This window comes from Anguilla anguilla, chromosome 1, assembly GCF_013347855.1.
Source record: "Anguilla anguilla isolate fAngAng1 chromosome 1, fAngAng1.pri, whole genome shotgun sequence".
Taxonomy (NCBI): domain Eukaryota; kingdom Metazoa; phylum Chordata; class Actinopteri; order Anguilliformes; family Anguillidae; genus Anguilla; species Anguilla anguilla.
This window is the reverse complement of record NC_049201.1, coordinates 20,043,181-20,057,575: the sequence shown is the minus strand read 5'-3', so window position 1 is coordinate 20,057,575 and position 14,395 is coordinate 20,043,181. Positions and strand designations below refer to the sequence as shown.

Genomic DNA, 14,395 nt, shown 5'->3' with positions numbered 1-14,395 from the left:
TGCCTGGAGGTCTGCATGGACAGAGGATCCCTGCTTTGCTCTTGAATAAATACAGAAGAGCTATGACAGGAGTGTGTCAGTATAAGTGTTGAGTAAGAGTGCTGAGTATTGCTCTGTGTATGTGCACACACTAATCATTGTGAGGTGCACAGCTGAACAGGGGCGGGAGCAGTGGGGGTTACAGAGACAGGTTTAAAAGTTCACAGTTTCAGCTGCAGTGAGAGCGGACTGCACAAGGAGTGCAGTAAAGTCCGTCTGTACCAGTCGCGTCTGCACCCCACTTCACCGTTACCACCCTTCACCCCCCCACCCCACCGGTCACTGTCCCAGCCTCTAAGAAGCGCTCCAGTCCAGCCTTGGAGCGGGACGCCTGTTACTAGGCAGCGCCAGGCCCCAAATGTGACTCACTCTGACTGGAGCACCCCGGTCTCCAGGCCCAGGACAGCGCGCGGCAGTGCGTTTAGGGAGAAGGGAGAGCCCCATGGGAAACCCCGCCGTTCCGCTCCTCCCTTCGCGGGGGTCCGGAATGACGGCCGGGCCGCCCGATAACGGAGTCGTTAACGCGCCGTTCGAGACGTTCGGCGATGGGAGTCAGCAGATTACGCTAACGAGCTACTTTGCGAGACATCAGAGCGCCTCTTTGATCAGGTGCGCAACCTGGACGGCGCTGTCGGTTCACATGGCGCCCGCCCGCCGCTGATCAGACAGTCAAATCACAGAGCATCTCAGCGGGGGCTCCTGCCTGAGGGAGAGAGAGCAGAGTGCTGGGCGGGGGGGGATTGGAGAGAGAGAGCGAGCGCGAGAGAGCAAGGGAGGGAAGAGAGAGATAGAGGGAAAATGATGACTTGCCAAGGAACACTATGAAAATGTACGCTGCTTAAACAGAACAAAACCTACATCAGGAATATGGGTACACACTCAGCGTGTGCATCAAACACATCAAGACATCAAACACTCTTACACACACACAGCTACTCCTGAGATTGGAGTGCTGTGTGGCTGAATGATGTTAGCACTGTGTAACAGAGTGTGGTTTGCAGTGCTGCAGCATCGCATTCCCTCTCTGGTGCGGTACTGATAAGTATAGGGAAATGCGTTTTTTTTGTGTATTGATTCTGTCACAGTGCTGGCTTTCTCTGCATGCTGATTCTGTCACTGTGGCAATGCGTGCGTGTGTGTCACAGGGACTGTGATCTGAGCCGCAGTGACGTGGTGGAGAGGTTCGCCAGGGGCGTTCTGGACTCCGTCCCCCAGAATTCCATGGTTCTGACTCGGGGAGACCTGCCGGGGAACACCCTGCGCTACCTGCACTACTGTCAGGGGCTGCGGCCCGACGTGAGCCTCGTCGACCAGGAGGTCAGAGCCCCGGAGCAAAGGGCGAACGCCGATTGGTTCTCTCAGATCAACAGCTCAAGCTGAGCTCCTCTGATTGGCTGCTCGAGTCCGGGAAGGTGTACGTGACTGGCTTCGCCGTGCTTTCTCCCCGCAGATGATGACATACCCCTGGTATGTGCCGAAGCTGGGGCAGCACCTCAGCAGGGTGCACTTCCCAGGCCTCCTGTGGGACCCTCTGCCATCGGAGGAGAAGAACACGTTCAGTCTAGAGCAGTTCCTGGCCCACAACCCACAGTGAGGGAGTCTTCATTTACCTCATTTATTTGGGAGTGTGTTTTAATTAGTGCAGGTACAGAGGATATACTGAGAAAGGCTAAAACAGAATATGGGAATTGTCGAAGCTGGGTATGTTTCCCTCCACCAGGTGGCAGTGTTTGCTTGGCAAACAATGGCATCTTAAAGCACAAAATATTGACCAACAGGATTAACCCCCAGGGCTTGGTTTTTTGTGGGAAAAGGGTAGAAATGCTTGTCCGCATGTGAGTGCACTGTGTGCCAGGCCCTTGTGTTCTAGGCCCTCTTCAGATTAGATTGTACTAAACCTTCTCCGGGGGCTAACTTAACCCCACATATACAGAAACCGCATGTTATTCATTTCTTTGGTAGGGGCCTGGGCCAACTTTTGTAGCTTTTGAAAATATCCATTTTAGCCAGCTGGATATTGTGGCGGTTCTGGTTAAAAAACACTTTGGTCAAGGGCAGAGCAGCAGTGCTTCGCCTAATAAGTGAGCCTGTACATTTATTTTTCTTGGCATAGTTCTTTCTCACTGCTCCTGTAAGCAGGGGTGTGAATGAGAATGTTTGTGTTATGAGTGGTTTGTGTTTACAGTTAGTTTGTGTTACAGTTAGTTTGTGCTGTGAATGGTTAGTTTGTGTTGTGAGTGGATAGTTTGTGTTGTGAGTGGATAATTTGTGTTGTGAGTGGTTAGTTTGTGTAGTGAATGGTTAGTTTCTGTTGTGACTGGTTAGTTGTGAGTGGATAGTTTGTGATGTGTGTGTGGTTAGTTGTGAGTGGTTTGTGTTGTGAGTGGCTAGTTTGTGATGTGTGTGTGGTTGGTTGTGAGTGGTTTGTGAAGTGAGTGGTTAGTTTGTGTTGTGTGTGGTTGGTTTGTGTTGTGAGTGGTTAATTGTGAGTGGTCAGTTGTGTTGTGAGTGGTTGTTTGTGTTGTGAGTGGTCAGTTGTGTTGTGTGTGGTTGGTTTGTGTTGTGAGTGGTCAGTTGTGTTGTGTGTGGTTGGTTTGTGTTGTGAGTGGTCAGTTGTGTTGTGAGTGGTTAGTTTGTGTTGTGTGTGGTTGGTTTGTGTTGTGAGTGGTTAGTTTGTGTTGTGTGTGGTTGGTTTGTGTTGTGAGTGGTTAGTTTGTGTTGTGTGTGGTTGGTTTGTGTTGTGAGTGGTTGTTTGTGTTGTGAGTGGTCAGTTGTGTTGTGAGTGGTTGTTTGTGTTATGAGTGATCAGTTGTGTTGTGAGTGGTTGGTTTGTGTTGTGAGTGGTTGTTTGTGTTGTGAGTGGTCAGTTGTGTTGTGAGTGGTCAGTTGTGTTGTGAGTGGTTGTTTGTGTTGTGAGTGGTCAGTTGTGTTGTGAGTGGTTGGTTTGTGTTGTGTGTGGTTGGTTTGTGTTGTGAGAGGTCAGTTGTGTTGTGAGAGGTTAGTTTTTGGTACAGCCGTGCGGTGCTCCTTGTATCCGCAGGAGGCCCGTCTTCGCCTGCATCGGGCTGCCCGAGGGAGACCCCAGCTGGCAGAGGAGCTTCTCCCGCTGGCCCTGGGGCGTCTGCGATCAGCTGGTGCCGGCTCAGACCCGCTTCCACCCGGAGGAGTGGGCCCAGCGCACCCGGGACCTGTACAACTGGACCGAGCCACACGACAGGTGCGCTCAGATCTGCGCTGGCTGGTTTCGGGATTTCGTTGAGCATTTGGGTTGTTTCTGTGGAAGCCCGGCCTGCTCTACAGTCTTGGGGCCAGAATTCAGTCCAGAGTTGTCCTTAAATTTTAGTTCTGTGATTGCAGTTTGGCTGTTTAATCTTGGCGAATTAAAAAAAAAAAAAAAATTTTGCCAAGAAAAGAAATTGAATTTAATCCTGAGTAAGGTTTTAAAATGTTGCTTGAATTCTGACCTCAGTGTCTTTCATAATATCTGCCTATTCAGAATATCAGTCATGTACGCATGGCCAAACTTGTCTGCGATCACAATCTCAAACCGTCTTAAGCTGCTCTGTGATATGGGGTCATTGTACAGATGCATGTCCCCATGGACCCAAAGCTAATAGCGTCTGTTTAATAGCGATGCGCTCTTTCCCTTCACAGCTTCCATCCCGGGTCCTGGGAGAGGGTGGCGAACGAGGAGATGTGGCAGGCCAGGTAGGAACAGCTGCGCCCCGCCCCTCGCCTCCGCCGCCCGCTCTTCCGCTTGCGCTCCTGTGCCGGCGCACCCCCTGCGGTGCCTGGGCCCGGCGTAGCCTATCCACGGCTGCCGTGTGTGTGTTTCAGGATGAAGACGGCCTTCTTCCTGTACGACCTGGCGGAGCGCGTGGAGGGAGAGGCCAAGGCGCAGCTCTTCGATGTGTCCTACACTGTAAGTCCAGTTACACATGGCCATGCTACTGCTTCTGCAAGTGTAATATCGAATATGCTGGATAGCTACAGTTTATTTGCTATATTGTTGTTGGAATTGGAAAATAACCATGTTGCAGTCAAGTCTAAGGATCAGTGTCCTCTTCATTAACATTTGAAACTGAACCGTATTACCGTAAGAGAAAGCCCGTTTTGACCAGTCTTTTTTTGGCAGCTGTATAAGGAAATAGTGGAGAAGCACAAGGACCACCCCTCTAACTGGGACAAGAACATGGCTCTGGCCAGTGAGAGGCTGCTGAGGGCAGGTGGGCGGGGCCATAGTCAGGACAGCCTCCTGAGCCAGAGCATCAAATACTTCAGACTGTACCTGGACAGGGAGCCCACGGACCCCCAGGCCGAAGCAATCCGCGGTGCCATCTCACACCTGCTCAAAGAGAGGCGGAGACTCAGAGAGAGACACGCCCCCTGAGGGTGGGACAGGACTTTGGGAACCTGGGCTGGCTTCTCTTCATGGGTAGGAGGAGCCATGAAAACTTTGTTATTCATGTGGATAGTTCATGTTTGAGGTGAGAGAGGTTGGTGCCTTCAGACCTGAGAAATAACAAGCCACTTACTAGAGCCTACTCAAGGGGGAAAGTAGGACCAGGAAGTCCTGTGGGTGAATAGGGCTGGGAGAGAGTTGGAGATGCACTGTTTTACTTGACTGAGATGAACCAAGCGGATGTGAAGAACTGCTGTTTCTGTGGGTGTCTAAAATAAAGATTTTTGAAGAACATGCTTTCATTTAAAAAATAATACTATCCAAAAGCCCTTTGTGTTTCCCAAGCACTGACAAGTGTTCTTTCTACAGCTATCTCTGGAAAGCTGTACCACCCCATAGAAAAAAACAGCATATTCTATGCGTGTCTGCTTTTGGCTGTTTGTCTCTCCACCTTAAAGCATGCCGGGTTGTAGGATATGACCGGGCCAAGCCGAATTTCTGTCGCTAACGTCGTAATTACGTAGCCCTAGCCCCCCTGCTGTGTATATCTTATTTTACATGTTAGGGTCACAGCCCTGAGATTGAGGGAGGTCCAAATTTGGGCACAGCTATTAGGATTAGAGTGGGCAGTTAATCTGGGACAGACTTGCTCCGGCGCTGGCACTTAAAACACCCCCATCTCACCATTTCTGCCCGTGCTCGTCCTTTTAAACACTAAAAAACTAATGGATTTGATGAGGTTTTTTTTTTTTTTTTTTTTTTTTTTTTTTTTTTTTTTTTTTTGACTGGACTCTAATCCCTTGTGGATTTAAAGGAAATGTGAAATGTTGAGCCAGGGACCCTTTTAGAGGAACCCTGTGTGCCTGGCTGTGCCCCCCCCCCCTGCCCCCCCCCCCTCCTGTAAAGCACTGGCAGTGCTTTCCTCGAGATGCACGGTCACGCAGACATGCTAAGGCGCACACGGAAGCATGCTCTCTCTCTCAGGCATGCGAGACTGGCAAGCACGCAGGCCTCTGGTCCTGGACACACACGGACACATGGTTAGTCACTCAGACTCACAGGCAATTTTAAGCACGAACATGGTTATCCAGCTTCTGCCTCCAAAATGGCTTTTTTTACACCCTCATACTTTTAACTGGTTGATGCCTGCCATAATTCTCGAGTAAAGACATGTTGCACAACATAACATGCCGCATAACCCTCGCTGGAGAGTGTAGGGTGCTTGCCTTGATTCATTCTGCCAACTGTTTGACACAGCAATTAGAAAGTGAATTGATGGACCGGGAAGAGGATCTACATTAATTTTGTTTTGGCATGGCTTTACAATATCAGGCTATTTTAAAATTCGGGAGCCAGGCATACAAAGCCGGAACAGTTCCCGAAATACATGCTGGAGTGTCGACATGTACATTTTAAAGCGCACATGATTGTAACTACAAGGATCTACCTTGATGGGAAATCTGCATATCTGTTAAGTGCTTTTAAATTCTGATGTTGTGACAGTTATGGCCTTCAGGTCTCACAGGTCCCAGTTCCCAGATAGTTCCTCAATCTCTTGATCCCTGCTCCAGAATAACTAACTCCATTCCATATTTTTTGTGATCAAGTGGTTCTATTGTGGAACGTTCAGATGTACAGCCCAATAACATCAGCTGCATTCCGTCTTTAGTGGGCAGTCCCCCACTGTCCTGTGGGAATGCTCGGGTGTTTCTCCACCAAGGTCATTCCCGCCGTGTGGCTTCCAGCGGTGGACTTGCTAACGGGTCGCTACTTGCGTTCGCTCCAGTCACAGCGTGGGCTCAAATCGCACCATGAAACGGAATGGATAGCTCTGGATTAGCAGCCAATAAATCCATCCGTCAGCTCCTCTGCGTGGGTGGTCCGCATGGGGCAGTGGTGGTTTGGTGCAAGCCGAGTCCCCCTCCCCTGTGCCTGGTTGTCTCACCTGTAGGCCCTCCTTGTCTCCCAAAAGGCCGCCTGTCCCAAAGAATGGGTGTGAAAGGTAATACAGAGCCGTCCCAGGTCGCCGGAGTGCTCCATGAGGAGAACGGGGGGGTGGAACAGGAGAACGGCACCCCCTTGCGGAGCTCATCGCCCCCTTCGTGGCCTGGGCGGTATCGTTTGCACCCCGCTTTCTCCGTCGAGCTCCCCCCCGTCTCAGAGAGGAGGCATGTCTGGCCGTGCTCGAGCACGCTCTCATTTCCTGGGCCTCGCGACCCTCCTTCTGCTCTGACGTCCATCTTTTCCCTTGCCCTTCCCCATATCTTTTTTTGCTGGGTGGTTTTGCACTCCTAAGCTGACATTTTGTCAAGCAGTTGAAATTGGCCATAGTGACTTCAGACTGATTATGATAGAACGGGTCACTCTCCAGTACTCGGATGTCAGGCAGTGCACGTGCATGTGTTGGGAGGAATAGCTGTGGGGAATTGGTAGGAGGTGGTGGAATGTTTTTTTCAAAATCTAGCAAAATCTTGCAAAATGGCATTTCCCCCCCTAACTTGAGTTTAGAAGACATTGGGCCTGTCACAGATGGGTCTACTGCCTTGCATCACTGCTGGTTAAAAAAAAAGGGAAAGAGGCTTCTGCCTTCACGGATTAAGCACATTAATAAAGACGTACCTCTCTGTGCCTGTAGTCTCTGCAAAAATGAGTGTGCTACTGAATTTGAATCTGCTGCTGGCTTAATAACTGCTTTGAAGAAGAGGCAGAGAGGGAATGTGAGATTAAAAGAGCCCGAGGTTGAGCGAGACAGATCTGGAGCCTCTTCCTTGTTTGACCATTTGTATTTCTCGCTTTGTGCACGTCTCAGTTTCTGGACCTGCTGTTTGTATCATTGTTTGATAATGGAGGTTAGCATTGAAGCTAATGAACAGGAAGCATGAGTGACAGTCATGACAAGCCACATTTTCTCTGCCACATTATGTCCTTTTGGTCAAGTGGCTGTTGTGTCTTCTATCAGTAGTGGACAGTATTTGGCATGCGGTTATGCAGCTTATGGGGCAGGTTAAGTGCTAAAGAGCCTGCAGTGCTGGGTCAGTGTTTAGCGGTATGAGTTTCAGTGCTAGGAATAGGCTGTAAACCGAATGCAATCACGCTCTTATTCTCACCTCGATCCCTCCAAAATCCTCCAATGCATTTGTCCCCTCTCTCCGCTGTCCTCTCTCTCTCTCTCTCTCCCTCCTCCCTGTCGCGGTGAGTGTCAGTTACCCACCCCAAGTCAGTGAGCTGCTGGGGGATTGTGGGAACCCGTGGAATCGCCGTGACCACGAATGCAGGCAGGGAGCCACGGCAACGCTGGAATGTGGGGCGTCTGAGCAGATAAGGGCTGTGAGCCCAGCCAGAGAGAGAGAGAGAGAGAGAGAGAGAGCGAGAGCGAGGGGGAGAGAGAGAGAGAGAGAGAGAGGGGAGAGAGAGAGCGAGAGAGAGAGAGAGAGAGAGAGAGCGAGGGGGAGAGAGAGAGAGAGCGAGAGAAAGATGCAGGCCCATGAATGGGAAACAGAGAGACAGCACTATAAACAACAAGAAAGCGCGTGCACGAGAAAGAGAGAATAGCAACAGAAAAGCATGTGAGAGATAGAACACTGAGAGAGAGGTTTGGGGGGGGGAGATGGGGGGGTGGGGGGGGTATTGGAGATGGGAAGCCAGCCTTATTCCTCTTTGCATTTCATTTACATCCCTGGCCGTATCGTCCAATCGGATTGGGAGCAAAGCCCAGGGCTTAGGAGGGGAATAAAGAGACAAAATGCCTCTGCTGCTCTCATCCCTCCCTGATAATACCCCTTCTGTTTTTCTTTTCTCTTTTCTCCTTTCTATAAGTAGATACTGTCCGAAATGCCAGAGGAAAAAGCGACACCTCCGCTTGCTGCGCGTCTCAGATAGACTGAACGGGAAAACAGGCTGAAAAGACGGCTTTAGCTGCTGGGTCTATCTCCCTGGCTGGGTGTAAAAAAATGGGGGGGGGGGGGGGGGGGGTAGTGGTGGATGAAGAGGCATAATGTACAGAGCTGGCCACAAATTCTGCAGCATCTTACATTCTGCAAACTTCTTTGCTGATCAGTCCTGAAGAAGGGAAACCTGTTTCAAGGACGCGCGTGCCACGACAAACCCGTCCTCTTTCCTTTCGGCCTGCGCCCGCAGAGCCTGGAAACTAGATGAGTTTTTCGCACACCATTGTACGTCTCCCTTTTAAAAAAATACTGCAGCTACTCTTGTCAATGGACTAGGCGATTGCCAAGTATTAGCATACGGTGATTTTATTTATTGCTTTTATCACTGAACTCGACTGTGCTGTGATTTCCCCCCACAAAAGACCCCCAAAATTCCAAAAATCTAAACACCCAACACCAAGCTTATTTTTTTAAGAAACAAGAATGAAAGAAATTGATTAAGCCTCATAGCCTGTTTAACTTGAAAAGAGGAAACCAAGATACAATTTACACTGATATTAACCATATTAGCAGTAATACTGAATAATACTTATTGGTAGTCCTTATTTATCCTTCAATCAAAGAAAATGGCAATGCAGTTTATTATTTAAATGATGATTAAAAAATTATTTGAAGAATTATTGCAAGCCAAGTAGTCAGCACTCAGCAATCAGAAGTACTGTCTTATTGTGACTGTCACGTGGCTCCTCCTGCTCGGACTGTACTGATGGATGGCACTGCGGCCATCGGACCCCCAAGGTTAGGTCCCGTTTCACAAATAATCAGTGACAATGCCCTTTAGGCATTTGGATGTTTTATAGAGGAGGGAACCACATAAAGCTTTCCTGGGTGGCTTCCGGGTGGCGCACATAGCTAAAGCACCAGCCCTTCGTACGATGAGCTACTGAGCAATCAAGCCCTGACCACGGCAGTGCTGAGACTGGGAGTCCTGATGGGAAACACAGTTAATGTTAGCATTACCCAGGGAAGGAGGCCTTCAATCTAGCAATAATAATGTTGAAATGTGCCAAAATGGCTCAGAGGGATTACCTGCTTTTTATAACGGTTACCCTTAATGATGTTATGTCAGTGCTATGAAGGTATGTGCTGCCATTTACAATCTTAGCAGCCATGGTAGGTGGTCAGACAGCTCTGTGGTAGTGTTTCAACTCTGTGACAGATATCCCTGCCATAATTTGATAATATCATTTGATAATAGTGAATCTTTCCTGATTAAAAGCCTGCAACCTAATTAAAAGCTTGCAACTGGGATAAAAGTTAGGAGAATGTATAAATACGAGTGACAGCGTAATTTCAGTCAAGTTGAAATTTGTCACAATTATCAAAAAAAAGAGGAATGTTTACGTATAAATTTGAGAAAGCTTTGAAGTGAAAGGATTCACAGGTTGGACCACAAGAAATGTTTCTTTTGCTGTCGTATAAGATGGCGTCAGTGAAAGAACATTGAAACGGGAGAAATAAAATGTGAGGCGTTTTCTATTTTAAGAATTGGCACCCCCCCTCACCTATTCATGTTTGTAGAATTAATAGCATGCAGCATTGTGCCATCCTCAAACAGCCTTCAACGGTTTCTCTTTCTGTGATTAAACACTCCATGTCACAGATATCAATGGTTACCAGAACCCAAATTTTCAATAAAAAAATTATTTTTTACAGGATGTCCTTTGTTCAATATTTCTTTATGTTCTGAATAATTTACCTGCTATCCATAATTCATTGATAGACACTGAAAAAACAAAGCATGTGACTGAAAAGCCAGACCACGACATAGAACTCTTCTGACAAATGTGGGTTGTTTTTTTGTTACTGTGTACCACAAATGTAATTATTTGAATTATTATCAACCATCCAGCCAAAAAAGAGAAAAGAAAATGACATGCTAGAAGCATGCTCGCGCAATTGGGATGAAACTCATTCTTGGCATAGTGCTCAGTGCGCTGGGCCTAGGCTAACAGAAACAGCTGCATTGCCACTGGGCCCATAATGTTTCATTGTGTTGGGAAGTTAATGAGATGAAAGCATTACGCTTGCTGAAATTACAGATAAATTGTGATGCAATTGCTTTAAATCTACTGTATGTCTACTGCTGGGTTTGGTACTTTGAATAGGTTTGTCTGAGTCCATGTACACCTCCCTGTCGCAAGAGACTTCATAGGGTTTATTTTATTATCCAAAGCACAACAGCAATTGCTTTTCAGTGTGTATTACTTTATTCAGCGTATAAAAATACTGTACTTCATATATATTTTTGTACCATTTTTTGTGGTGCTGGTGAGACCAAATATGTGCATTTTTATCATAGTTTCGGTGTGGGTTTGTGTTTGTGTGGGCTCCATCTTTCCCGCAGTGTTAGGGGAGTGTGCGGACCTCAGTGTGTTGGAGTGTTTTAATGTGTGTATTTTACTTAAAGGCTGTACTTACCTTTGTTTGCCTCTTCAGTGAACCTGAACACCGCTGTTTGTTTTCTATTATGTTGATGAATATTTGCCTTTGTCGACGTGTCCGTTTGTACAGGTGTGTGAAAAAGGTTTTCTTTCTGTCCATTGTGTCAATCAATGTCTGTGTGTTTGTGCGCGCATTTTCCCTTTGTTGCGGCATTGTGCTTTGAGCATAATGGCTTTTAGCGATTGTTTTGTGAACGTGCGTCCTGTGTGTCGGCGCATTGTGTTGTGGTTTTCAGTTTGCGTTTCCCTGTGTGACTCTCCAGCCTGTGTAATTGTGCTGTTAAATGTGTTCTGTGCCCCTTGGAGTCCCTGTGCCGGGCTCCGCACGCGCCTGCATTGGTGGAACGGGCCCCTGATGTGCCGGTATGCCGATATATACGTACATCATTATGCTTCTCCCATTGTGCGCTGGGTGGTGTGTAGGCTCCTGAGCGCAGCTCGTTGTGTGTGAAGGTGGTTTTCATTGTCTGGATGACTGAGTGCATCTCTCCCTGCGAGTGTCCACAGCGTTAGTGGAGCGCGTTCCCCTCGCTCGCTGTATCCAGACGCTGTGAGGTGATAAGGTGACCAGAAGCCCCCTGGCGGCTCTTGGGGTACTTGTCACCCCACCCCCCCCCCACCCCCACCCCAGCTCCCCTGCATGGTCCTCCCCTCCATGTAATCCCCCAAACCCCCCAAACAGTCTCATCTTCTTCAATTATTAAACCCTGGCACAATGTAGCTGGGGAGGGGGGATTTTTGGGGGATCGTGCCATCTATATTTCCAGTCTTAACCTTGGACCTCCTGTTAATCTCTCCCCCCCTCCACTTCCACACACTCCTGTAGGGCTGATGGGACAAGCGCTTGCGTGAGTGCGGTGGCTTGCTGGCAGGGCGATGGGTGGCAGTGGCGACTGGCTGATAGGAAGGAGGCCATGATGGCTCAGTCAGTGCTTCCCATAGACTCAGGCTGGCAGGAATATGGGCGGAGGCCTCCTGGCTCTTCTAATTATACCTTTTTCTGCTCCCTCTGCTGTGACTCCCAAATGCGTGTGTGCATGTGTGTGCGTGTGTTCGTGCTTGTGTATGTGTGTGCATGTGTGCCTGTGTGCGTGCATGTGTATGTGTGTGCATGTGTGCGTGTGTCTGCGGGCAAGCGCATGTGTATGCATATGTGTGTGAAAGATATGGCAAGCTAAGTGGGGACGTACGAAATGAATGTGATCCATACTCATTGCATCACATACATACACTGTGACTCACACAGGCTATTTTACCCTCTTTTAAAGCCTCTGAGATATAACGAGTGAAGATTTTGTGACAGGCATACTGCTTTGTAAACTATATAAGATGCATTTAAAAAGTAAAAATACCTTATCAAATAATGTAAGTAATTGCCGTCTTCAATATATAAATGATTGTAACCTGCTCCCGCTGTCAGTAGCCTGTGGGATAATTTAATTCTCATGCACCATTTGTTAAAAAAAAAAACATTTTATGGGCTTTGATTGCTGGTTTTGAATCAGAGTGCCCCTTTAAGTCACATTACTGAAGGGCATGACGTTTTGTTATCTTCTGACCGTGTCCTAATATTTTCACGTAAGTGCCACGATGGTATTGTCAAAAACAGTTGAACTTTTGAAGCTGATATGGAAGTATTTCCAGTTTAATGTGTATAATGAGCTACAAGGCGTGAATAATTTCCAAAGCAGAGCCAGTGTTCTAGGATCTTTGAAAATATACGCCCCTAAGAAAGGCTTTGGCCGAAACATTGGGCTTTTGATGCAGGCTCTTTGTGGAAAAGACGTGAACAAAAACAAAGAATTTGAGGCAATATTTTGAGCATGTTTTTTATTCTGTATAAAGACTCTGCTGGTGAGATCACTACCATCAAGTAAACAGACTCTTTGCTTCTGCATGATGGGCCAGTCAGCTAACAGGGTCCACTGTTTGTCCCCTTCTGTTGAGGCTCCTGCAGGTCAAGGAGGTCAAAGGTGAGGGTGACCCTCGTGAGATGAACAGAATCAGGCCCTTCAACTTTACTGCCTTATTTCTGTCTCACCCCTCGCATGGCTGTTTCAATATCCTTAACTCGCCCCATCACCACACTCCATCACTTGTTCCCCCTCCATTCCACCTCTCCCTCACCCTGTCACATCACTGCCTCACCTGTCTCTCTCACCCCTTCACCTTCCTCACCCTTTACTTTAATCATGTTGTGTGAGCCTGGCATTGCTGAATGTGAGGTTTCACAATAATTTTTATTACTCACAGTTTTGTTTGGAGAGGCTCCCTCGCATGAGCCAATGCTTAAATTAACGTTTGGCTTTATGTCTTTTTATTGGAAGATCAGTTCACTTTTTATTTCAGTATTTGTAATTTTCTGTGTAATGGCAGACATTTTAGATTAAAAAAAATTCTCAATGCCTGCTGGCTTTACAGTGCTGGTGGTGCACATGCTGGCTGCATGTGTCAGAGCAAATAGTTCCAGTCAAAAATAAGATTGAGCATAAAGTTTGAAAAATAATCAGGTAATACACACATGTGCGGCCTCTGGACGGATAATGTTGCTGTACAAGCTGCTTGGAGCTTCTTTAAGTGTATTTTCTCGCTTTAGACCATGAACCCTGAATTCCCTGATCCTCGGCATTGAAAAGCCAGCTGGTCATCTGCAATATCCTTCGCCACACACAGAAACTGTCCGGTCCAATCGAGAACATATACTCAAACTGGAATAATATTTTATTTTAATTGATATTTTAGTACTTTAAAAACTCTTGAAATTGAATTATCCCTTTAAAGCTACCGTGGCTTCACTGAAGAGATACCAGTGCCCACATGCGTGTAGCCGCAATTCTGGAATTCCAATAACAGCAGTGTGAACGCTCTCAGATTCGTGCAAGCTGCTCGATAGACGTTCACAGCCCAGAAAATTTCCCGTACCCGTTTGGGAAAGGAAGCGGAAAAAGGCCCCATTTCCCCATTTGACGCTCCTCGCCATGGACCCATTTGAATAATTGAGGAGTAAACGGACGCATTAGGCACCTCAGCGAACAGCCCCGGGCCCATCTAATGGCTGCCTCCCCGTCTATGCACAAGAAGTGTGCCGTCGGGCCCAGGGTAATGTCTTTGTTGGGTTTCCTGAATTGGTGAGAGCGAGGGTGGGGAAGGAGGAGGGGGGGTGGGGGGGTACTGTTGGCGGTTCAGAGCTGTTTCACCACTCGAGATGGCTGCATTTCCCCCTCAGGTGATAATTTTGTGCCACATTACGGAATTCAGCCGCCATTCAGCACACAGAAGCATTTTCATAATTTGCTGCCTCTGTGGACCCCGGAGCCCCAGTGTGTCTGAGCGGGGGCCTGCAGACACAGCAGCGGTTCGTGCCAGTGCTCCGCGGAGTACTGCGCTGCACCAGCCTCAGAAAGAGCACACTGCGGCCGCGTTTGGTTTCCTTTTAACAGAGTGTTGAACGGGCAGCATCTTTCACTGTGTGAGACTGAAGCCACAGTTCCAGGTGTATGCCCACGTGAACTTAAATTTTTGTAAAATGTTATAGGGTGTTTCTGGAGTTTTCTGCAGCCCTG

The 14,395-nt window shown here is 47.9% G+C and overlaps 1 protein-coding gene across 1 annotated transcript in view; it reads left to right on the top strand.

Annotated features, from left to right (window-relative positions):
• Positions 1–4,737, top strand: part of tmem260 (transmembrane protein 260) — a 32,343-nt gene extending 27,606 nt beyond the window's left edge. The window contains exons 11-16 of the mRNA XM_035403124.1: positions 1,185–1,356; positions 1,490–1,629; positions 3,080–3,256; positions 3,694–3,747; positions 3,877–3,961; positions 4,175–4,737. Of these exons, the coding sequence (XP_035259015.1) occupies positions 1,185–1,356; positions 1,490–1,629; positions 3,080–3,256; positions 3,694–3,747; positions 3,877–3,961; positions 4,175–4,429 (883 nt within the window). The 3' untranslated portion in view covers positions 4,430–4,737. The remainder of the gene's footprint in view (positions 1–1,184; positions 1,357–1,489; positions 1,630–3,079; positions 3,257–3,693; positions 3,748–3,876; positions 3,962–4,174) is intronic.
• Positions 4,738–14,395: the final 9,658 nt, after the last annotated feature.